The sequence below is a fragment of the Oncorhynchus mykiss genome, chromosome 27, assembly GCF_057628025.1.
Source record: "Oncorhynchus mykiss isolate SJ-2025 chromosome 27, ASM5762802v1, whole genome shotgun sequence".
NCBI classification, from domain to species: domain Eukaryota; kingdom Metazoa; phylum Chordata; class Actinopteri; order Salmoniformes; family Salmonidae; genus Oncorhynchus; species Oncorhynchus mykiss.
Window position 1 is genome coordinate 30,556,149 of NC_143048.1, and position 25,696 is coordinate 30,581,844.

The following is a 25,696-nucleotide window of genomic DNA, read 5'->3' on the forward strand; positions in this document are numbered from 1 at the left end:
CAAGTGTAGACCTTACTGTGAAATGCTTACTTACAAGCTCTTAACCAACCGTGCAGTTCAAGAAGAGTTATATTTACCAAATAAACTAAAGTAAAACATTTTTTTTTAAAGTAACACAATAAAATAACAATAGCGAGGCTATATACAGGGGTACCCGTACCAAGTCAGTGTGCGGGGATACAGGTTAGTTGAGGTAATTTGTACATGTAGGTAGGGGTGAAGTGACTATGCATAGATAATAAATAGCGCGTAGCAGCAGTGTACAAAACAAAAGGGGGGGGGGGGGGGGGGGGGATCAATGTAAATAGTCCGGTGGCCATTTGATTAATTGTTCAGCAGTCTTATGGCTTGGGGGTAGAAGCTGTTATGGAGCCTTTTGGACTGGTAACGCTTGCCGTGCGGTAGCAGAGAAAACAGTTTATGACTTGTGTGACTGGAGTCTCTGACAATTTTATGGGCTTTCCTCTGACACCGCCTATTATATAGGTCCTGGATGGCAGAAAGCTTGGCCCCAGTGATGTACTGGGCCGTATGCACTACCCTCTGTAGTGCCTTACGGTCAGATGCCGTGCAGCTGCCATACCAGGCGGTGATGCAACCGGTCAGGATGCTCTCGATGGTGCAGCTGTATAACTTTTTGAGGATCTGGGGACCCATGCCTAATATTTTCAGTCTTCTGAGGGGGAAAAGGTTTTGTTGTGCCCTCTTCACGACTGTCTTGGTGTGTTTGGACCATGATAGTTCGTTGGTGATGTGAACACCAAGGAACTTGAAACTCTCGACCCACTCCATTACAGACCTGTCGATGTTAATGGGGGCCTGTTCGGCCCGCCTTTTCCTGTAGTCCACGATCAGCTCCTTTGTCTTGCTCACATTGAGGGAGAGGTTGTTGTCCAGGGAACCACACTGCCAGTTCTCTGACCTCCTCCCTATAGGCTGTCTCATCGCTGTTGGTGATCAGTATTACCAGTGTTGTGTCGTCAGCAAACTTAATGATGGTGTTGGAGTCGTGTTTGGGTAAACATTGAGTACAGGAGGGGACTAAGTACTCACCCCTGAGGGGTCCCAGTGTTGAGGATTAGCATGGGAAGCGTGTTGCTGCCTACCCTTACCACCTGGGGGCGGCCCATCAGGATGTCCAGGATCCAGTTGCAGAGGGAGGTGTTTAGTCCCAGGGCCCTTAGCTTAGTGATGAGCTTCGTGGGTACTTTGGTGTTGAATGCTGAGCTGTAGTGAATGAACAGCATTCTCACATATGTGTTCCTTTTGTCCAGGTGGGAAAGGGCAGTGTGGAGTGAGATTGCGTCATCTGTGGATCTGTTGGGGCGGTATGCGAATTGGAGTGGGTCTAGGGTATCCGGGAGGATACTGTTGATGTGAGCTATGACCAGCCTTTCAAAACACTTCATGGCTACCGACAGGCAGGTTACCTTCGCTACCTTGGGCACAGGGACTATGGTGGTCTGCTTGAAACATGTAGGTATTACAGACTCGGTCAGGGAGAGGTTGAAAATGTCAGTGAAGGCACTTGCCACTGGGCAGCTCACGTCTGGGTTTCCCTTTGTAGTCCGTAATAGTTTTTAAGCCCTGTCACATCCGACGAGCATCAGAGCCGGTGTAGTAGGAGTCGATCTTAATCCTGTATTGACGTTTTCCTTGTTTGGTGGTTTGTCTGAGGGCATAGCGGGATTTCTTATAAGCATCCGGATTAGTGTCCCGCTCCTTGAAAGCGGCAGCTCTAGCCTTTAGCTTGATGCAGATGTTGCCTGTAATCCATGGTTTCTGGTTGGGATATGTATGTACAGTCACTGTAGGGACAATGTCGTCGATGCACTTATTGATGAAGCAGGTGACTGAGGTGGTATACTCCTCAATGCCATTGGATGAATCCCGGAACATATTCCAGTCTGTTCATTGCAAAACAGTCCTGTAGCGTCCGCATCATCTTACCACTAAAGTGACTGGTGTTCCATTATTAAAGTGACCAGTGATTCCATGTCTACATATATAGGGAAGCAGCCTCTAAGGAGCATGGTTGCGTAACCGTGTGGTAGCCGGCTAGTGATGGCTATTTAACAGTCTGATGGCCTTGAAATGGAAGCTGTTTTTGTTTTTTTTGTTTATGTTGATGCACCTGCACTGACCTTGCCTTCTGTATGGTAGCGGGGTAAACGGGCTGTGATTGATGGTGGTTGATGTCCTTGATTATATATTTTTTTGCCTTCCTGTGACATTGGGTGCTGTAGGTGTCCTGGAGGGCAGGCAGTGGCCCCTGGTGATGCTTTGGGCAGACCACACCAGCCTCTGCGGTTGCGGGCAATGCCGTTGCTGTACCAGGTGGTGATACAGCCCTACATACAGTGCCTTGCGAAAGTATTTGGCCCCCTTGAACTTTGCGACCTTTTGCCACATTTTAGGCTTCAAACATAAACATGTAAAACTGTATTTTTTTGTGAAGAATCAACAACTAGTGGGACACAATCATGAAGTGGAACGACATTTATTGGATATTTCAAACTTTTTTAACAAATCAAAAACTGAAAAATTGGGCGTGCAAAATTATTCAGCCCCCTTAAATTAATACTTTGTAGCGCCACCTTTTGCTGCGATTACAGCTGTAAGTCGCTTGGGGTATGTCTCTATCAGTTTTGCACATCGAGAGACTGACATTTTTTCCCATTCCTCCTTGCAAAACAGCTCGAGCTCAGTGAGGTTGGATGGAGAGCATTTGTGAACAGCAGTTTTCAGTTCTTTCCACAGATTCTCGATTGGATTCAGGTCTGGACCTTGACTTGGCCATTCTAACACCTGGATATGTTTATTTTTGAACCATTCCATTGTAGATTTTGCTTTATGTTTTGGATCATTGTCTTGTTGGAAGACAAATCTCCGTCCCAGTCTCAGGTCTTTTGCAGACTCCATCAGGTTTTCTTCCAGAATGGTCCTGTATTTGGCTCCATCCATCTTCCCATCAATTTTAACCATCTTCCCTGTCCCTGCTGAAGAAAAGCAGGCCCAAACCATGATGCTGCCACCACCATGTTTGACAGTGGGGATGGTGTGTTCAGGGTGATGAGCTGTGTTGCTTTTACGCCAAACATAACGTTTTGCATTGTTGCCAAAAAGTTCAATTTTGGTTTCATCTGACCAGAGCACCTTCTTCCACATGTTTGGTGTGTCTCCCAGGTGGCTTGTGGCAAACTTTAAACAACACTTTTTATGGATATCTTTAAGAAATGGCTTTCTTCTTGCCACTCTTCCATAAAGGCCAGATTTGTGCAATATACGACTGATTGTTGTCCTATGGACAGAGTCTCCCACCTCAGCTGTAGATCTCTGCAGTTCATCCAGAGTGATCATGGGCCTCTTGGCTGCATCTCTGATCAGTCTTCTCCTTGTATGAGCTGAAAGTTTAGAGGGACGGCCAGGTCTTGGTAGATTTGCAGTGGTCTGATACTCCTTCCATTTCAATATTATCGCTTGCACAGTGCTCCTTGGGATGTTTAAAGCTTGGGAAATCTTTTTGTATCCAAATCCGGCTTTAAACTTCTTCACAACAGTATCTCGGACCCGCCTGGTGTGTTCCTTGTTCTTCATGATGCTCTCTGCGCTTTTGACGGACCTCTGAGACTATCACAGTGCAGGTGCATTTATACGGAGACTTGATTACACACAGGTGTATTCTATTTATCATCATTAGTCATTTAGGTCAACGATGGCGATTGCATCGACTGTGGATCTATTGGGGCGGTATGCAAATTGAAGTGGGTCTATGGTGTCAGGTAAGGTAGAAGTGATATGATCCTTAACTAGCCTCTCAAAGCGATAGTCATTTAATTCAGTTACCTTTGCTTTCTTGGGTACAGGAACAATAGTTGACACCTTGAAGCAAGTGGGGACAGCAGACTGGGATAGGGAGACATTGAATATGTCCGTAAACACTCCATCCAGCTGGACTGCACATGCTCTGAGGACGCGACTAGGGATGCAGCCTTGCGAGGGTTAACGCATTTAAATGTCTTACTCACGTCGGCCACAGAGAACGAGAGCCCACAGTCCTTGAGAGCGGGCAAAGAAGGTGTTAAGCTTATCTGGGAACGGGGTTCTTCTGTTGAAGGAGAGGCGGACCAAAACGCAGCGTGGTTATTGTGATACATCTTTAATAAAGATGAAAATAGAACAATATACAAAAAAACAAGAAAACGTGAAAAAAACGAAAACAGCCCTATCTGGTGTAACAAACACAAAGACATGAACACTGGACAGAGGGGCAGCTCGGGACAGAGGGGCAGCTCGGGACAGAGGGGCAGCTCGGGACAGAGGGGCAGCTCGGGACAGAGGGGCAGCTCAGGACAGAGGGGCAGCTCCGTACTGGCTGGCGGCTCTGGCTGCTCCATGCAGACTGGCGGCTCTGGCTGCTCCATGCAGACTGGCGGCTCTGGCTGCTCCATGCAGACTGGCGGCTCTGGCAGCTCCTTGCAGACTGCCAGCTCCTTGCAGACTGGCAGCTCCTTGCAGACAGGCGGGACACTCCGGCAGCGCTGTAGAGGAGGAAGGCTCCGGCAGTGCTGAACAGGCGGGAGACTCCGACAGCGCTGGCGAGGAGGAAGGCTCCGACAGCGCTGGACAGGCGGGAGACTCCGGCAGCGCTGGAGAGGAGAAAAGCTCTGGCAACGCTGGACAGGCAGGAGACTCCGGCAGCGCTGGTGAGGAGGAAGGCTCCGGCAGCGCTGGAGAGGAGGAAGGCTCCGGCAGCACTGGACAGGCGGGAGCACCTGTAGGGATGAGACGGAGAGACAGCCTGGTGCGGGGGGCTGCCACCGGAGGGCTGGTGCGTGGAGGTGGTACCGGATAGACCGGACCGTGCAGGCGCACTGGAGCTCTTGAGCACCGAGCCTGCCCAACCTTACCTGGTTGAATGCTCCCGGTCGCCCTGCCAGTGCGGCGAGGTGGAATAGCCCGCACTGGGCTATGCAGGCGAACCGGGGACACCATGCGCAAGGCTGGTGCCATGTAAGCCGGCCCAAGGAGACGCACTGGATACCAGATGCGTAGATCCGGCTTCATGGCACTTGGCTCGATGCCCACTCTAGCCCGGCCGATACGCGGAGCTGGTATGTACCGCACCGGGCTATGCACCCGCACTGGGGACACCGTGCGCTTCACAGCATAACACAGTGCCTGCCCGGTCTCTCTAGCCCCCCGGTAAGCACAGGAAGTTGGCGCAGGTCTCCTACCTGGCTTCGCCACACTTCCTGTGTGCCTCCCCCAAGACATTTTTGCGGCTGACTCTCTGGCTTCCATCCACGCCGCCGTGCTGCCTCCTCATACCAGCGCCTCTCCGCCTTCTCCGCCTCCAGCTCTTCTTTGGGGCGGCAATATTCTCCAGGCTGTGCCCAGGGTCCTTTTCCATCCAACTCATCCTCCCATGTCCAGTACTCCTCGCGCTGCTCCTGCTGCCGCTGCCTGTCACCACGCCGCTTGGTGCTGTTGTAGTGGGTGATTCTGTAACGGGATTCTTCTGTTGAAGGAGAGGCGGACCAAAACGCAGCATGGTTATTGTGATACATCTTTAATAAAGATGAAAATAGAACAATATACAAAAAACAAGAAAACATGAAAAAAACGAAAACAGCCCTATCTGGTGTAACAAACACAAAGACAGGAACAATCACCCACAAACCCCAACACCAAACAGGCTACCTAAATATGGTTCCCAATCAGAGACAATGACTAACACCTGCCTCTGATTGAGAACCATATCAAGCCCAAACACAGAAACAGACAAACAAGACATCTAACATAGAATGCCCACTCAGATCACACCCTGACCAAACAAAACATAGAAACATACAAAGCAAACTATGGTCAGGGTGTGACAGGATATCCGGAGAGAGCCAGGATTCCGTGATGCAGAGTATGTTACAGTCCCTGATGTCTCTCTGGAAGGAGATCTTCGTTCTGAGCTCGTCTACTTTGTTGTCCAAAGACTGAACACTAGCGAGTAATATACACCTCCTGAGTCGGACTAGAAGTCCACTCCGAATACCTCTTCTCCGCCGTCAGCGTCTTGGAGCAGCCTCTGGGATAAGTTCAATTGCCCTGAGTGGTACAAACAAAGGACCCAATTTGGGAAAGTCGGAATCCTGGTCATAATGCTGGTGAGTTACCGCCACTCTGATATCCAAAAGTTATTTCTGGCTGTATGTAATAACACAAACTTTCTGGGCTTTAATGCGAGAAATAAAATACAAAAAACAAAATACTGCAAAGTTGCTAGAATTAGAGCTGCCATGTCTGTCGGCACCATCTAGCTGGTTGGAGAGCGAGGTGAGGCAACAATTACATGCACATCACTTTTTCTCTGTGTGTGTGTGTGTGTGGCAATATGCCTACAGTCCACTGTACTCTGAAGTTATGAGACAAATACTGTAAGAGACAGGTTTCTGTTTGTTGGTTTCAGAACCATTGAAGTTCTCATTATATAAGGTCTGCTGTTTAGAGGATTATTGTATTGGTTTAAAGCAGGACTAGGCAACTAGATTCAAACGTGGGCCGATTTTTGTCGGAGCGGCTGGTCCAGGGGCCGGAACGTAATTATAATAATTTGTCTAAAAAGGGATTGCATTTGAAAATAATAATTTCATACCTTATTTACATTGAGACACTATCACATATAACTTTTTTTATTTGTGGGAATACTTGGGAAGTGATTCCCTGGTTTAAAGCTACAGAGGGGGTTATTGTATTGGTGTACAGAAACCGGGCAGTACATGTGTATGGGTTTTAGATCTTGTAGAGGGACAGAGGGAAGGCCTGCGTCGGGGTTGGCACAGACAGAACTTGGCAGCGGAACTTAGTGCTGCTGTCGTGTCGGAGGTTGGCACGCTCAGCCTGTCTGGCAGGAAGGAAACCTGTCTAGTGTACTGTGTGACCGGGGTAGAGGGGTAGAACCACAAATATTCTGAGGCAGAACCTGCTCTCTCACACAGTCACCTCCTATACAGTACAACTATTACGTCCGGATGCAACCTCACCTCTGTAGCAATAAGTTCAGGACTGACTAGGATGTTGTTCCACAGTCACCTCTGTAGCAATAAGTTCAGGACTGACTAGGATGTTGTTCCACAGTCACCTCTGAAAGGACAGAGGAATTGACAGATTACATTTTTTGGGGGGCTTAACTTTTCACTCCGATTTTCTAATAGTTATCACTCACTGACTGTATAGGTGGTGCTAATAACCCCTCCCTCTCTTCCACTCCTCCCTCGTCACCCCTCTCTCCTATCGACATTCAGGAAGTATAATATTCGTGTGGAGGACATCATGATCAGGGATGTGACCTACATCACCCTCAACTGCTGCTACAGAGACCTGCATGATGTACTGCTGGCTGGACACCTCAAGACCCTGGCCCTGCTCGAGTCCAGTGGTGAGACAAGCACATACTCATACTTTACAGACGCAGACACACACACAAATTACACACACTACAGAACATTTTCCGTCAAATAAATACTCCCCCACACACACATTCAAGTTATATATTCTTATACAGTATGCCAAGTCTGTAATTGTGTAGCGATGCCAAAGCAATTAGCTGGGGCAATTATTTTAAACAAACAAACACACCCCCTCATACACACCCCGTTGTGTACACACACACACACACACACACACACACACACACACATTGATTGATTGGTTGCCATGGCGCCAACAGAGATGGCCGCCTCGCTTCGTGTTCCTAGGAAACGATGCAGTTTTTTGTTTTTTTACGTGTTATTTCTTACATTAGTACCCCAGGTCATCTTAGGTTTCATTACATACAGTCGAGAAGAACTACTGAATATAAGATCAGCGTCAACTCACCATCAGTACAACCAAGAATATGATTTTCGTGAAGCGGATCCTGTGTTCTGCCTTTCAACCAGGACAACGGAATGGATCCCAGCTGGCGACCCAAAAGAACGACTCCGTAAAAGAGGGAAACGAGGCGGTCTTCTGGTCAGACTCCGGAGACGGGCACATCGTGCACCACTCCCTAGCATTCTTCTCGCCAATGTCCAGTCTCTTGACAACAAGGTTGATGAAATCCGAGCAAGGGTAGCATTCCAGAGGGACATCAGAGACTGTAACGTTCTTTGCTTCACGGAAACATGGCTCACTGGAGAGACGCTATCGGAGGCGGTGCAGCAAGCGGGTTTCTCCACGCATCGCGCCGATAGAAACAAACATCTTTCTGGTAAGAAGAGGGGCGGGGGCGTATGCCTTATGGCTAACGAGACGTGGTGTGATCACAGAAACATACAGGAACTCAAATCCTTCTGTTCACCTGATTTAGAATTCCTCACAATCAAATGTCGACCGCATTATCTACTAAGAGAATTCTCTTCGATTACAATCACAGCCGTATATATTCCCCCCCAAGCAGACACATCGATGGCTCTGAACGAACTTTATTTGACTCTTTGCAAACTGGAATCCATACATCCTGAGGCTGCATTCATTGTAGCTTGGGATTTTAACAAGGCTAATCTGAAAACAAGACTCCCTAAATTGTATCAACATATCGATTGCGCAACCAGGGCTGGAAAAACCTTGGATCATTGTTATTCTAACTTCTGCGACGCATATAAGGCCCTGCCCCACCCTCCTTTCGGAAAAGCTGCCCACGACTCCATTTTGCTCATCCCTGCCTACAGACAGAAACTAAAACAAGAAGCTCCCACGCTGAGGTCTGTCCAACGCTGGTCCGACCAAGCTGATTCCACACTCCAAGACTGTTTCCATCACGTGGACTGGGATATGTTTCGTATTGCGTCAGATAACAACATTGACGAATACGCTGATTCGGTGTGCAAGTTCATTAGAACGTGCGTTGAAGATGTCGTTCCCATAGCAACGATTAAAACATTCCCTAACCAGAAACCGTGGATTGATGGCAGCATTCGCGTGAAACTGAAAGCGCGAACCACTGCTTTTAATCAGGGCAAGGTGACTGGTAACATGACCGAATACAAACAGTGCAGCTATTCCCTCCGCAAGGCTATCAAACAAGCTAAGCGTCAGTATAGAGACAAAGTAGAATCTCAATTCAACGGCTCAGACACAAGAGGTATGTGGCAGGGTCTACAGTCAATCACGGACTACAAGAAGAAAACCAGCCCAGTCACGGACCAGGATGTCTTGCTCCCAGGCAGAATAAATCACTTTTTTGCCCGCTTTGAGGACAATACAGTGCCACTGACACGGCCTGCAACGAAAACATGCGGACTCTCCTTCACTGCAGCCGAGGTGAGTAAAACATTTAAACGTGTTAACCCTCGCAAGGCTGCAGGCCCAGACGGCATCCCCAGCCGCGCCCTCAGAGCATGCGCAGACCAGCTGGCCGGTGTGTTTACGGACATATTCAATCAATCCCTATATCAGTCTGCTGTTCCCACATGCTTCAAGAGGGCCACCATTGTTCCTGTTCCCAAGAAAGCTAAGGTAACTGAGCTAAACGACTACCGCCCCGTAGCACTCACTTCCGTCATCATGAAGTGCTTTGAGAGACTAGTCAAGGACCATATCACCTCCACCCTACCTGTCACCCTAGACCCACTCCAATTTGCTTACCGCCCAAATAGGTCCACAGATGATGCAATCTCAACCACACTGCACACTGCCCTAACCCATCTGGACAAGAGGAATACCTATGTGAGAATGCTGTTCATCGACTACAGCTCGGCATTCAACACCATAGTACCCTCCAAGCTCGTCATCAAGCTCGAGACCCTGGGTCTCGACCCCGCCCTGTGCAACTGGGTACTGGACTTCCTGACGGGCCGCCCCCAGGTGGTGAGGGTAGGCAACAACATCTCCACCCCGCTGATCCTCAACACTGGGGCCCCACAAGGGTGCGTTCTGAGCCCTCTCCTGTACTCCCTGTTCACCCACGACTGCGTGGCCACGCACGCCTCCAACTCAATCATCAAGTTTGCGGACGACACAACAGTGGTAGGCTTGATTACCAACAACGACGAGACGGCCTACAGGGAGGAGGTGAGGGCCCTCGGAGTGTGGTGTCAGGAAAATAACCTCACACTCAACGTCAACAAAACTTAGGGGATGATTGTGGACTTCAGGAAACAGCAGAGGGAACACCCCCCTATCCACATCGATGGAACAGTAGTGGAGAGGGTAGTAAGTTTTAAGTTCCTCGGCATACACATCACAGACAAACTGAATTGCTCCACTCACACAGACAGCATCGTGACGAAGGCGCAGCAGCGCCTCTTCAACCTCAGGATGCTGAAGAAATTTGGCTTGTCACCAAAAGCACTCACAAACTTCTACAGATGCACAATCGAGAGCATCCTGTCAGGCTGTATCACCGCCTGGTACGGCAACTGCTCCGCCCACAACCGTAAGGCTCTCCAGAGGGTAGTGAGGTCTGCACAACGCATCACCGGGGGCAAACTACCTGCCCTCCAGGACACCTACACCACCCGATGTTACAGGAAGGCCATAAAGATCATCAAGGACAACAACCACCCGAGCCACTGCCTGTTCACCCCGCTATCATCCAGAAGGCGAGGTCAGTACAGGTGCATCAAAGATGGGACCGAGAGACTTAAAAACAGCTTCTATCTCAAGGCCATCAGACTGTTAAACAGCCACCACTAACATTGAGTGGCTGCTGCCAACACACTGACTCAACTCCAGCCACTTTAATAATGGGAATTGATGGGAAATTATGTAAAATATATCACTAGCCACTTTAAACAATGCTACCTAATATAATGTTTACATACCCTACATTATTCATCTCATATGTATACGTATATACTGTACTCTATATAATCTACTGCATCCTTATGTAATACATGTATCACTAGCCACTTTAACTATGCCACTTTGTTTACATACTCATCTCATATGTATATACTGTACTCGATACCATCTACTGTATCTTGCCTATGCTGCTCTGTACCATCACTCCTCCATATATCTTTATGTACATATTCTTTATCCCCTTACACTGTGTATAAGACAGTAGTTTTGGAATTGTTAGTTAGATTACTTGTTGGTTATTACTGCATTGTCGGAACTAGAAGCACAAGCATTTCGCTACACTCGCATTAACATCTGCTAACCATGTGTATGTGACAAATAAAATTTGATTTGATTTGACACACACACACGCTCAAACTCAGACGCCTGGCTGTTGTTAGTTACATAACTTACCATGCAGAAACATGTGTTAGGAGTCCCCTGCACATTAACTACTGTTCTAGAAGACCTCTCTTTCTCCTCTCCTCCATCACATATCCCCCTCCTCTCTCATTCTAATCTCCTGGCCCCTCTCTCTCTATTTCTCTTCTCTTCCATCATCCCTCTTCTTTTTATTCTCATCTGTCTCTCCTCTGCCTTTCATCCCATCATATCTGTCCTCTCTTCATCACCCCATTCCCTTCTTACTTGCACTCTCATCTCATATTTCTCTCCATCCATCTCTCCCTTCCTGCCCCTCACTTTCCCTGCTCTCTTTCTCTCTCCCCCTCCTTTTTTCTACCTCATCATCACTCCTTCTCACTCCCCCTCCCTCCCTTCTCTCTCTCCCTCTCTCTCCCCCACCCCTCAGAGTCAATGATCCTGCTGGGTTCTATTGAGCGTGCCCAGCTCCAGGCCCTCCTGTCCCTACAGCTGGGCCGGCCACGGAGACTGGAGTACCTGAGAGACCGGGCTACTGCTGAGAAGAAGCGCTTGTCGATGGTCTCCCATCCGGGCAGCGAGGACGGCTCCCAGAGGGTTAACCAGGAGGTCCGGTTCCAGGTAAGTACAGTCTTAACAACCCACACCGAGCTAAACGTTACACTCTATGAGGTCAGTCATGTCTGGAGTCCCCAGTACCACACCGAGCTAAACGTTACACTCTATGAGGTCAGTCATGTCTGGAGTCCCCAGTACCACACCGAGCTAAACGTTACACTCTATGAGGTCAGTCATGTCTGGAATCCCCAGTACCACACCAAGCTAACAATACACACTATGAGGTCAGTCATGTCTGGAATCCCCAGTACCACACCGAGCTAAACGTTACACTCTATGAGGTCAGTCATGTCTGGAATCCCCAGTACCACACCAAGCTAACAGTACACACTATGAGGTCAGTCATGTCTGGAGTCCCCAGTACCACACCAAGCTAACAGTAGACACTATGAGGTCAGTCATGTCTGGAGTCCCCAGTACCACACCAAGCTAACAGTAGACACTATGAGGTCAGTCATGTCTGGAGTCCCCAGTACCACACCAAGCTAACAGTAGACACTATGAGGTCAGTCATGTCTGGAGTCCCCAGTACCACACCAAGCTAACAGTAGACAATATGAGGTCAGTCATGTCTGGAGTCCCCAGTACCACACCAAGCTAACAGTAGACACTATGAGGTCAGTCATGTCTGGAGTCCCCAGTACCACACCAAGCTAACAGTAGACACTATGAGGTCAGTCATGTCTGGAGTCCCCAGTACCACACCAAGCTAACAGTAGACACTATGAGGTCCGTCATGTCTGGAATCCCCAGTACCACACCGAGCTAAACGTTACACTCTATGAGGTCCGTCATGTCTGGAATTTCCAGTACCACACCGAGCTAAACGTTACACTCTATGAGGTCCGTCATGTCTGGAATCCCCAGTACCACACCAAGCTAACAGTACACATAACGCTGTATAAGTTTGGATTTTTACCCAAAACGTCTTGAAGACTGGATCAGTGGAGGAGGATAGGATACCAGGTCAGCTTAGAGACACAGGAGAACCAGAACTATAGCAAATACAGTGGTAGCTGACTCCATCTGCTTCACTGGCTCCATTTGACAACCAGTATGAGAAAAAAAATAAAATGCTATAAAATTGTTCTAGTCCCATGGTTGATATGTGAGAGAAACAGTTTTAACAAGCCTTTATTGTCCCATCAATAATAGACAGAGTGAGCGAGAGGGAGTGAAAGAAGGAGAGAGAGACTGACAGAGAGAAACAGAAGAAGAGGCTGGGCTCCCGAGTGTCTCAGTGGTCTAAGGCATTGCATGTTAGTGCAAGAGGCATAACTACAGTCCCTGGTTCGAATTCAGGCTTTATCACATCCTGTAGTGATTGGGAGTCTCATATGGCGGCGCACAATTGGCACAGCGTCATACGGGTTTGGCTGGGGTAGGCTGTCATTGAAAATAAGAATTTGTTCTTAAATGACTGAAAAACAAACAGAGGGACTGACAGAGAAGGAGAGTTAGAGAGAAACAAATGCTATTTGGCCCGAAATAGAGAGTACCCAGTAGCAGAACACCTGACCACTGTGACTCAAACTTAAGGAAAGCTTTGACTATGTACAGACTCAGTGAGCATAGCCTTGCTATTGAGAAAGGCCGCTGTAGGCAGACCTGGCTCTCAAGAGAAGACAGGCTATGTGCCCACTGCCCACAAAATGAGGTGTAAACTGAGCTGCACTTCCTAACCTCCTGCCCAATGTATGACCATATTAGAGAGACATATTTCCCTCAGATTACACAGATCCACAAAGAATTGTGGATTTTGATAAATTCCCATGTCTACTGGGTGAAATACCATGGTGTGCCATCACAGCAGCAAGATTTGTGACCTATTGCCACAACACTGTATGTAGACATTATGACATTTGAAATGTCTTTATTCTTTTGGAACTGTGTGTGTAATGTTTACTGTTCATTTTTATTGTTTATTTCACTTTTATTTATTATCTACTTCACTTGCTTTGGTAGTGTTAAAATATGTTTCCCATGCCAATAAAGCCCTTGAATTGAATTGAACAGAGAGAGAGGGCCCGACGGAGAGAGAGACAGTGACAAAGGAGAGCGAGAGGGACTGACGGAAAGAGAGACCGAGAAGGAGATGTGTCTTAGGATGTGCAGTCAGTACACACTTGTGTGTGTGCGCGCATGCAGTTGTGCTTGTGTGTGTGCGCACATGCGGTTGTGCTTGTGTGTGTGTGTGCATGGGGTTGTGCGTGTGTTTGTGTGTGTGTGTGTGTGTGTGTGTGTGTGTGTGTGTGTGTGTGTGTGTGTGTGTGTGTGTGAGCACTGGCACACACAGCTGAAATTGTGGTTTTGTGGTTGCCAATGTCTAGCTTTATTTTGAGGGCTAGCACTGCTGTATTCAGAATACTGATCTGGTTCCTCCTCCCTGCACCACTCCTGCACCCCGCCCCAGGCTAGTGGAGTGATACTCAGCCATTCACAGCAGGCCGGTGGGGGGGAAGAGGAGGAGAGGAAGGGAGGGGGTGGCGGGGAAGAGGAGAAGAGGGGAAACAAGCGTTTATTTCAGCTTTTCCCCCCAGGACTTCCCTTCAGGACTCCCCTAATTTCCCCCTATTTTTCTGTAAACAAATTAACATTAGACTTTCAGCATGCTTATAGAGAAGGGCACTCGACATGTACTGCATTGACACAAATTACTGATGATTGGTTGAAAGAAAGTGATAAGAAGATTGTGGGATCTGTACTGTTAGATTTCAGTGCAGCCTTTGATATTATTGACCATAACCTGTTGTTGAGAAAACGTATGTGCTATGACTTTTCAACCTCTGTCATATCGTGGATTCAGAGCTATCTATCGAATAGAACTCAGAGGGTTTTCTTTAATGGAAGCTTCTCTAATGTCAAACATGTAAAGTGTGGTGTACCGCAGGGCAGTTCTAGACCCTCCACTCTTTTCTATTTTACCAATGACCTGCCACTGGCATTAAACAAAGCATGTGTGTTCATGTATGCTGATGATTCACCTCTGTATGCGTCAGCAACCGCAGCTAATGAAGTCACTGAAACCCTTAACAAAGAGTTGCAGTCTGTTTTGGAATGGGTGGCCAGTAATAAACTGGTCCTGAACATCTCTAAAACTAAGAGCATTGTATTTGGTACAAATCATTTCCTAAGTTCTAGCTGAATCTGGTAATGAATTGTGCGGCTGTTGAGCAAGTTGAGGAGACTAAATTACTTGGTGTTACCTTAGATTGTAAACTGTCATGGTCAAAACATTGATTCAATGGTTGTAAAGATGGGAAGAGGTCTGTCCGTGATAACGAGATGCTCTGCTTTTTTGACACCACATTCCACAAAGCAAATCCGACAGGCTCTAGTTTGATCTTATCTTGATTATTGTCCAGCCACATGGTCAAGTGCTGCTAAGAAACACTTAGTAAAGCTGCAGCTGGCCCAGAACAGAGCAGCATGTTGTGCTCTTTATTGTTATCATAATACTATGCATGCCAGTCTCTCCTGGCTAAGAGTTTATGAAAGACTGACTGTATCACCTCTTATTTTTATGAAAAAGATGAAGGTGTTGAAAATTCCAAATAGTTTGCATAGTCAACTGTCATACACATTTACCACAGCAGTCATGCCACCGGGGGTCTTTTCACAGTCCCCCTGTCCAGAACAAATTCAAGGAAACATACACTATTATACAGAGCCATGATTACATGGAACTCTCTTCCATCTCATATAGTGCAAGTGAACAGCAAACATGGTTTCAAAAAACGAATAAAGCAACACACCTCATGGCACAACGTCTCTCCCCCATGTGACCTACTTGTTGTCTGTATGTACTGGACTACATGTTTTTAAATGTATGTCAATTGTAAAGTCTTTTGTCTGTAATGTATTTTTCGTGATGTGTCAGACCCCAGTAAGACTAGCTGTTGCTTTTGGCGCCGGCTAATGGGGATCGTAATAAAATAAAAAAGTATCTAATATATCTCTATCCTCATCTCCACTTTCTCCTACATATTTTCAGCTCTGGTGTTTCCTCCGATCTATTGACTTTTCTTCTCACTTTTTCATTCTGTCTCCTTCTTTAGCTCTCTCCATATTCTCACAATCTCATCTCATTCTCTCCCTCTCTTGCTTTCTCTATTCCTACCATCAGGCTGTGTGTGTGTGGCGGGGGGGGGGGGTTGTAATAGAGGTGGTGAGACAGGATAGAGAGCAACCCATTGGATTGATGAGTCAGGAGGAGAGTGAACGACAATCAAATACAAATTAGATATAAAGAGGGGTGGGGAAAGGCATGGGTGGAGAGAGGAGGAGGAGGAAGAGAGGAGGTGTTAGGGGGGGGGGGGGGGGGGGGGGTGAAGCACATGTTGATCTCCAGAACTGCATGTGAGAGTGTTGGCTAGGGAGTTTGCCTATAAGTATACCTTGTTATTGGATCATTCTTACTTAGAACAGAGTGAAAAGAAACTCGCACTCTGGGACCATTTCCCCCAAACTAAACTACAGTGATGTGTGTGGAATGTGTAAAAGGGATGTAGGTACAACATGTACTGTACTATTGATTAAATGTATTCAGAGTGTAACGTGCGTGTGTGTGTGTGTGTGTGTGTGTAGATCTCGACAGAGGAGTCTACCTTCAGTCCCACCCCTACCCCCTCTATGAAGCCACTGAAGCCAGCCCTGAAGAGACCCTCTGTGGTGGACCGCCCCACTGGGATACCCATACCCACAAGTAAGCACACACACACACACACACAAACCCTTAACCCCCTAGAGTTGATTGATGCATCGGTGCGTCAATCTAAGTAACATAATAACATAGTAACATAGTAACATCAAAATGTGTCAGTTTAAGCTAGAGATATCTTTTTTTTTGCATTGGATGAGTCTCAATCCACCTCGTCCGCCGATATCGCACTTCCGCATCTACAGTGAAAGGTGGCAAAGCTAGAGCGGTGAAATTCGGTCTTCTCATGAAAACATCTGTAGCGTCTGAACAGTTTGACCTACAAACTATTATGACCACTCTATGGAAAGGGGAGACTCTCACGAACATGAGGGTGGTACTCGTCTGAATTCGTTACAGTCCATCTGCCAGCTTCTGTTTGTAGCATCCGAACTGTTTGGGCTACAAACAAATGTGGAGAGGGGAGATTCTCACGAACATGATGGTGTTCTCCGTTTAGCTCTACGACCCCCATAAGTGTCACGTGACACGTCTGAAGGTAACTGATACCGGTTGTTAAAAAAAATCAGTAAAACTTTGGTTGTAAAAAAAAATGTCTAAAGTTTGGACACACCTACTCATTCAAGGGTTTTTCTTTATTTTTACTATTTTCTACATTGTAGAATAATAGTGAAGACATCAAAACTATGAAATAACACATCAAAATATATTTTATTTTTGAGATTCTTCAAAGTTGCCACCCTTTGCCTTGATGACAGCTCTGCAAGCCATTTGTGTGTTTCTCTGAGCTATAGTAGTAAAGGCCAAATTCAGTATTTGATCATATATTTTTATTTTTTCCTAAAGGGGTCCTAAAATTCAAAATCACATTGCTAGCTAAATGATCCATTGTATGACCCCCTCCGTCCCCCCGTACCCCCAATGACCTTTAAAAATTATTAAACAACTAAGTACTTTTTGATTTTTTTGAGCTGCTTCAATGGTCTCTCTCTTCTCTCGCTCTCTCTTCTCTCTCTCTCTCTCTCTCTCTCTCTCTCTCTCTCTCTCTCTCTCTCTCTCTCAGGTCCACAGGACCACTCTAGCAGCACCTTAAAGAATCTCTTCTGTGTCAACCCTGAGACAGAAGGCCTGGAGGTGAGACACCTGTTTTAAAACACTCACACACACTCACACACACACACACACTCCCCTTACCTCCTACAAACTCTTCCTATTCTCTCCTCCAAGCTCAGAATCTCCCAACTCTCTCCTACACATAACCCATTCCTGCCCTGTCCTACTCTCCACTCTCTCTGGGAGACTCAAGTGTCTGTTTCTGAGAGTGGTGGGGTGAGCGTTTGCCCAGCATTGCGGAGGCGTTGTGTTAATGTTGTTCTTGTCTTTGGCCGCTGGAAGAACAAGAATGTCAACATCAACATCAACACTGCGACTCCTGAGTTTAGGAGGCCACCCAAGCGTGTCCGGATATCCGTCGTGGTAAGAACGCCGGGAATGCCTGCGGAAACTGCCCAGCAACTGGACAGCCATCCAATCAACCAATCGCCATCTACTGCAGTGCTAATCCATGCCGATGGACTGTGCCATCGAGCCAAATGTGTTGAACGTCCTCCTCCCTGTCTGTGAACCATTACTGACCTCTGACCCCTAGTCCTCTTCTTCTGATTGGCTGTTAGAATGCAAACTGAATACAAACATTGTCAAAACTGATTGGTCAAGAGGTCAGTAGGGGTCATGGAGAACTCGACCGCCCCTATAGCTATGACACCCTGAACCCCAAAAGACTACAAACCGGGTTTGTGGTCCAAACGTGGTCTTTCCTCAGTAAGGGTGGTGTGGTTAAGTTGTGGTTAACTTAAGGGATGTGGCGGTTCAACCAAAGCATGCTGCTACGCTGTCCATCATCAGCCATGTCATTAGAGGTGTCCAATCAGTGACCTTCTACTGGTTTGTGGGTGAGGCCTGTAGCGCTACAGTCCACCCCTCCACAGAACCAAACCCCTCCCACTTGTTCATCTGCTGTAGTTGTTCATACCATTTGTCATGAGGACACAAGTTATACTAGGGATAGAGGGAGGGGGGAGAGGTTTGGATTGGGATGGGAGCGGGGTGGGGTGGGGTGGGGTGGGGGGAGGTGGTATTTCATGACATGCTTGTGGCCCTGTGTTGCTTAGTTGGTAGAACATGGTGCTTCCACCGCCAGGGTAGTGGGTTCGATTCCCGGGACCATCCATACGTAAAATGTATGCACGCATGACTAAGTCGATTTGGATAAAAGCATCTGCTAAATGGCATATATTATTAACAGAAATCAGATATGTATCCTGTTGGTAAGACAAGCAGTTCTAGTCCTCCTGTTCAATGACCAAGCAATTACAAATACAACCACCAAGGAAACCATAAACCAAAATACACTGTCCAATTACCAAAGCTGCTACGCTTTAACAGTGATGCATGTCCATCAATGAAACAACTGCCCAATTCTGAATTAAGAATGATGATTGCAACATTTAAAACATGATAAAATGTTGCATGTACCCCTCTGACAAAATATAAAATGCTAATTATTGTTTTATTCATAAATAGTCAAGAGAACAGCAAACTGGAAATGTAATAGTGAAAGGTTTTAATGTCATTAAACATTGATAGCCTAAACCTAATGGTACAAAATTGATGCCCTGAATATTTTGGTGATGTAGAGACATTAGTAATTATAAAGCTTTGATGAGCTAATTAGGCACAACTACCCTCTAGGTGTGTATGTATGTGTGTGTTTATGCTAGGGTGTTTGTTAGTGTTGATTATAGATATTAGTATTCAGAGGGAGTGTGTGGTTACTCAGAATCCATTTGGCCACACAGGCCCTAAACATAAATATGAACAAACAAATGTATTAAAATATTTACCCAAGACTTCCGACGACACTACAGTACACCCCCGCATCTTAAAGAAATGAAGTTATTACTTCTCTTTCTCCCCCTGAGCTGTAGGTCACAGCCCCCTTCTCTCTCCAAATTACTCTCATTTCCCCTCTTTTTATCTACCTCTCTGCGTCACTATTTCTCTCTTTCTTACCCTTCCCTTTTCATCCTTTCCCTACCTGATCCTCCTTTTTTCCCACCTCCTCCTCCTTCCCCCTCCGGTCTACCTTCCTTCCTGCCTTCCCTCTCTGTATCCAGTGTGAAATATTGATGCAGGGTAAATTACTTGAGTATTCCATCCCAGAGAAATGATCCTGGCCTTTCAGAGCTCAGTGTTTTCTCATTCTTTCTCTCTTTCCTCTTAACGAGAGTAGACCAGACAACACGTCACTGAGCGGTTTCATGCCTTATTAATGGACGTTGTGTTTGTCCAGATTTATTCTCCGCCTTTAGAATCACACTGGGAATGGCATTGTCAGCGAGTGTGTGTGTATGTTTGTTATATTCTGTGCTGGCCCTGAATTTAAGCTTGTTGAGTAGTTTGATGTCTGGATTGCAGTGGACCAACACTGGGGTCAAGACACTAAGAGAAGGAGCAGCACACTTCGATTAGATTAAGAGAGACACACAGATGCAGAAATATAAATCAATAGATAGATCAAGATGAAGGAAGAGAGATGTCACCTGTTAAATCCACTTCAATCAGTGTAGATGAAGTGGAGGAGACAATGGAGATTTTTAATTCTTGAGACAATTGAGACATAGATTGTGTATGTGTGAAGTCAAAAGATTTAAGTGCCTTTGAACGGGGTATGGTAGTCGGTGCCAGAGGCACCGGTTTGAATGTGTCAAGAACTGCAACGCTGCTGGGTTTTCACGCTCAACAGTTTCCTGTGTGTATCAAGAATGGTCTACCACCCAAAGGACATCCAGTGAACTTGACACAATTGTGGGAAGCATTGGAGTCCACATGGACCAGCAACATGGGCCAGCATCCCCTGCTCTGTCTCTCTCCCAAAAACACTCACTTCCACCACATGCAGGTGGTAGATGTTCTATATCAAACAACTACATCTCTGTATTATACTGATTCTTCTACACACACACACACACACACACACACACACACACACACACACCTCTTTCATCTGTGCAGTGTCCTGATTTTGGAGAGGTGTACAGGTTTGACAGCAGCACTTTTATTTGAATGTACCATATGTATCTACTTAGAAAGTAATGGTAGTAACCAATGTGTTCAATTCTGCTAAATGTGTACCAGAAAAGTACCCATTGACCTCATGGGAGTAAGTAGCAGGTAAAAACTGGTGGAAACAGGACTGTAAAATGCAGTGCTAGCAGACTGTCAGTCCATGTTGGTGTCAGTGGTGATGGTGTTGTCAACTCCAGACACATCTGGCTTCTGGTTCTGGTTCTATAATTCTACAGTAGGGAGGTCACCTTGACCAGCCGGGCCCCACAGCAACTGTTGCCAGGGTTACAGGTAGGTCAGCCACTGCAGGCGGGTGGATAAATGAGCTCAGGGCTCCCATCACCCCCTAGGGCCTGAGGCTGGGAGAGGGATCAGGTGTGGAGGTAGACGGAGAGAAATTAATAAACACACACACACACACACACACACACACACCCTTTTACACTAAAGTCACACATAAGCCCTATTCTCACGGGACTAGTATTACTATAGAACAGGGGTGTCAAACTCATTCCACGGAGGGCAGAGTGTCTGTTTTTTCCTTTCGTTTAAATCATCAATTGAGTACAAGGGTGAGGCAAAAACTCACAAACACTCGCCCCCCCCCCCCCCCCGTGGAATGAGTTTGAAACATGTGCTGTAGAACATCGGTTATGTAATTACTACCCCAGCATGTCCATTTTTCCACTAGAAATTTGAAGACGGGATAGGTATGGCCAAACTGCCCCTGTAATAATTTTCTTCCTCATTCAAAATTGACTGTTTTGACGGAAGCCTGGAGGTTCTTTTAGGCGTGAAGATACTTCCTATGTCCAGGGATAGCCTAATATTGGCCTGATGGCCTTCAGTTATGATGTCCAGGGATAGCCTAATATTGGCCTGATGGCCTTCAGTTATGATGTCCAGGGATAGCCTCATATTGGAATGATGGCCTTCAGTTATGATGTCCAGGGATAGCCTCATATTGGAATGATGGCCTTCAGTTATGATGTCCAGGGATAGCCTAATATTGGCCTGATGGCCTTCAGTTATGATGTCCAGGGATAGCCTAATATTGGCCTGATGGCCTTCAGTTATGATGTCCAGGGATAGCCTAATATTGGCCTGGTGGCTTTCAGTTATGATGTCCAGGGATAGCCTAATATTGGCCTGGTGGCTTTCAGTTATGATGTCCAGGGATAGCCTAATATTGGCCTGATGCCTTCAGTTATGATGTCCAGGGATATCCTAATATTGGCCTGATGGCTTTCAGTTATGATGTCCAGGGATAGCCTAATATTGGCCTGATGGCTTTCAGTTATGATGTCCAGGGATAGCCTAATATTGGCCTGATGGCCTTCAGTTATGATGTCCAGGGATAGCCTAATATTGGAATGATGGCCTTCAGTTATGATGTCCAGGGATAGCATAATATTGGCCTGATGGCCTTCAGTTATGATGTCCAGGGATAGCCTCATATTGGAATGATGGCCTTCAGTTATGATGTCCAGGGATAGCCTAATATTGGCCTGATGGCCTTTAGTTATGATGTCCAGGGATAGCCTCATATTGGAATGATGGCCTTCAGTTATGATGTCCAGGGATAGCCTAATATTGGCCTGATGGCCTTCAGTTATGATGTCCAGGGATAGCCTCATATTGGAATGATGGCCTTCAGTTATGATGTCCAGGGATAGCCTAATATTGGCCTGATGGCCTTCAGTTATAATGTCCAGGGATAGCCTCATATTGGAATGATGGCCTTCAGTTATGATGTCCAGGGATAGCCTAATATTGGCCTGATGGCCTTCAGTTATAATGTCCAGGGATAGCCTCATATTGGAATGATGGCCTTCAGTTATGATGTCCAGGAATAGCCTAATATTGGCCTGATGCCTTCAGTTATGATGTCCAGGGATAGCCTAATATTGGCCTGATGGCTTTCAGTTATGATGTCCAGGGATAGCCTAATATTGGCCTGATGGCCTTCAGTTATGATGTCCAGGGATAGCCTAATATTGTCCTTCAGTTCGGAGAAAGTCAAACTAATAATGCATATCAATAAGAACCATAAACTGTAACCTACGCAGACATTTAATTAACTGACATATTTGGCAAATCATCGGCACAATATTGTCCACGTCATCTTTGAAAAGAGAAGTATGGCTCTAGGAAAGTTGATATGTGACAAAACGGGTCATTCATCTGTATGCTACATGCATAGCACTTAATTTGTTCCCATGTTCTAACCCAAACTGGGTGCAGCACCTGTTAAACTCTGTAATATCCCTCAAAACACAGGGATGACGAATCGCACGGGACTGGACCTGGGAGTTTCCCGGAAAACAGTAGGTTTTTGGGATAATATTTGTATTTATTTAACTAGGCAAGTCAGTTAAGAACAAATTCTTATTTACCATGACAGCCTACCCCAATTGTACATTACCCTATTACTCCCAATCACAGCCAGATGTGATGCAGCCTGGATTTGAACCAGGCTGTATGGAGATGCAGTGGCTTAGACCACTGCGCCACCTAGGAGCTTAATAATCTTCCTGCCTAACAAAAATTACTGACGTGGCAGAAAATTACGGACAGGACGAAAATTATGGATGTGGTGATTTTGTTAATTATATAACCTGAGCTCCCCCAGAAAAAGTTTCCTGTCCAAATTGGGCTCTACACACACCTTTTGACATTGACCCACACACACACTAAAGTACCACTCAGCACTGTAGAACTCTCTCAGGTTTTCAGGCCCGCCCGGCACATATCCAAACTGTGGCCATCATCAGTCCATGGTCAAATCCTTCAGTGCCAATCATCCCATCTGTACTTTGAGACCTTGTGAAAAGCACTGTTTATGAATGAGACCTTGTGAAAAGCACTGTTTATGAATGAGACCTTGTGAAAAGCACTGTTTATGAATGAGACCTTGTGAAAAGCACTGTTTATGAATGAGACCTTGTGAAAAGCACTGTTTATGAATGAGACCTTGTGAAAAGCACTGTTTATGAATGAGACCTTGTGAAAAGCACTGTTTATTAATGAGACCTTGTGAAAAGCACTGTTTATGAATGAGACCTTGTGAAAAGCACTGTTTATGAATGAGACCTTGTGAAAAGCACTGTTTATGAATGAGACCTTGTGAAAAGCACTGTTTATGAATGAGACCTTGTGAAAAGCACTGTTTATGAATGAGACCTTGTGAAAAGCACTGTTTATGAATGAGACCTTGTGAAAAGCACTGTTTATGAATGCAAACCATTATTATCCTCATCTGTTTCAAGTACATTTTCAACCCCCACCATGGTCATCTGTGTAGTTATTAATTTAGTCTCTCTTGTCACATCTCTCCATCTGCCTTTTCGTTTTGTAACTGTGTTCAGTTTGACCGCTATGTGGCCACGACATGGACAAGTGTTTTCTTTGTGGTATGAGTGTACTGTGTGTCATTGGGTTTGTATCTTAAGTTATTTACTGTCATTTAGACGTTGTACTTGTCTGTAGTGTTTGTGTGCGGCCGTGCATACAAGTATTTTTGGTGTGTGTTTGCAGTGTAAGTGTGTTGATCTGTTTCCTGTCCCTCTCCTCTCAGGATGACTTTGATGTGGATGATGACATGACCATCAGAGAGGTGAGACCCTACAACACACTTTCTCTCCCTCTTTCTCCCTTTTCTCTCAGGATGTATCAGTGCTGTCTATGTCTATGCTACGGTGTATTGATTGGTTATCAGGGGAATAATAAGTCACTGTGTATGAAGAGCTTTATCAAAGCTGGAAACTCTATGGGCATCTATTATCTCTGCACCAGAGACCACAGCCAGGCACTGTGTAGCCAAATAAAACAGGCAACAACCTAGCCTCTACCCTCTAAGGTCGATGGCCGCGCCCCAGTGGATATCTAATTAACATAATACAAAAATCCACATAAAAATTGACGTTTTTTTTTTTTTGCATTGGATGTGTGTCAATCCACTGCATTCGCCTATCTCGCACTTCCGCATCAGCGGTGAAAGGTGACAGAGCTAGAGCGGTGTTTGTCAGACCATGAGACATCCGAAAATTGGTCTTCTCACATAATTGTCTGTAGCGTCCGAACGATATGACCCCTCTATGGAAAGAGGAGACTCTTCGACTCCACAAGCGCCTTGTGACTCGTCGGTAGTCGGTACAGCCGATCTGCCAACTTCTGTCTGTAGTGTCCAAACATTTTGGGCTACACACTAATACCCCTCTGTGGAAAGGTGAGACTTTCACGAACATGTACATGTTGTTTTGCTCTTGGACACCCACAGGGCTCACACGACTTGTGTGAAGGTCCCCCAGTACCAGTTGAAAAACCTTATGGAAGTATATATGGAGACTCTTTAGTGCCAAAAATAAGGGGTTAAATACATATTAATAATAAATTGTTTCCTGATCTTTCTTATATCTATATATATAGGACTGACACTTCAGAACAATTTATTGGGGAGGGACTCTGTGTGTGTATACGGCGAATAAATATGGTGCCCCGAAGCTCTGTCTAAAACACAAATATGTCTATATATATATATATATATATATATATATATATATATATATATATATATATATATATATATATATATATATATATATATATACACTGCTCAAAAAAATAAAGGGAACACTTAAACAACACAATGTAACTCCAAGTCAATCACACTTCTGTGACATCTAACTGTCCACTTAGGAAGCAACACTGATTGACAATAAATTTCACATGCTGTTGTGCAAATGGAATAGACAACAGGTGGAAATTATAGGCAATTAGCAAGACACCCCCAATGAAGGAGTGGTTCTGCAGGTGGTGACCACAGACCACTTCTCAGTTCCTATGCTTCCTGGCTGATGTTTTGGTCACTTTTGAATGCTGAGGGTGCTTTCACTCTAGTGGTAGCATGATTCGGAATCTACAACCCACACAAGTGGCTCAGGTAGTGAAGCTCATCCAGGATGGCACATCAATGCGAGCTATGGCAAGAAGGTTTGCTGTGTCTGATGTTTGCTGTGTCTGTCAGCGTAGTGTCCAGAGCATGGAGGTGCTACCAGGAGATTGGCCAGTACATCAGGAGATGTGGAGGAG

General features: G+C 45.9%; 1 protein-coding gene across 2 annotated transcripts in view; it reads left to right on the plus strand.

The window, feature by feature from the left end:
* Positions 1-25,696, plus strand: part of LOC110507925 (chloride channel protein 2) — a 214,799-nt gene that overhangs the window by 170,197 nt on the left and 18,906 nt on the right. Inside the window, exons 16-21 of one of the 2 annotated variants that reach the window (XM_036964661.2) lie at positions 7,299-7,432; positions 11,630-11,820; positions 16,405-16,522; positions 17,541-17,611; positions 17,873-17,953; positions 24,183-24,221. In XM_036964661.2, the coding sequence (XP_036820556.1) occupies positions 7,299-7,432; positions 11,630-11,820; positions 16,405-16,522; positions 17,541-17,611; positions 17,873-17,953; positions 24,183-24,221 (634 nt within the window). The remainder of the gene's footprint in view (positions 1-7,298; positions 7,433-11,629; positions 11,821-16,404; positions 16,523-17,540; positions 17,612-17,872; positions 17,954-24,182; positions 24,222-25,696) is intronic. The other variant, XM_036964662.2, reaches the window with a different exon arrangement.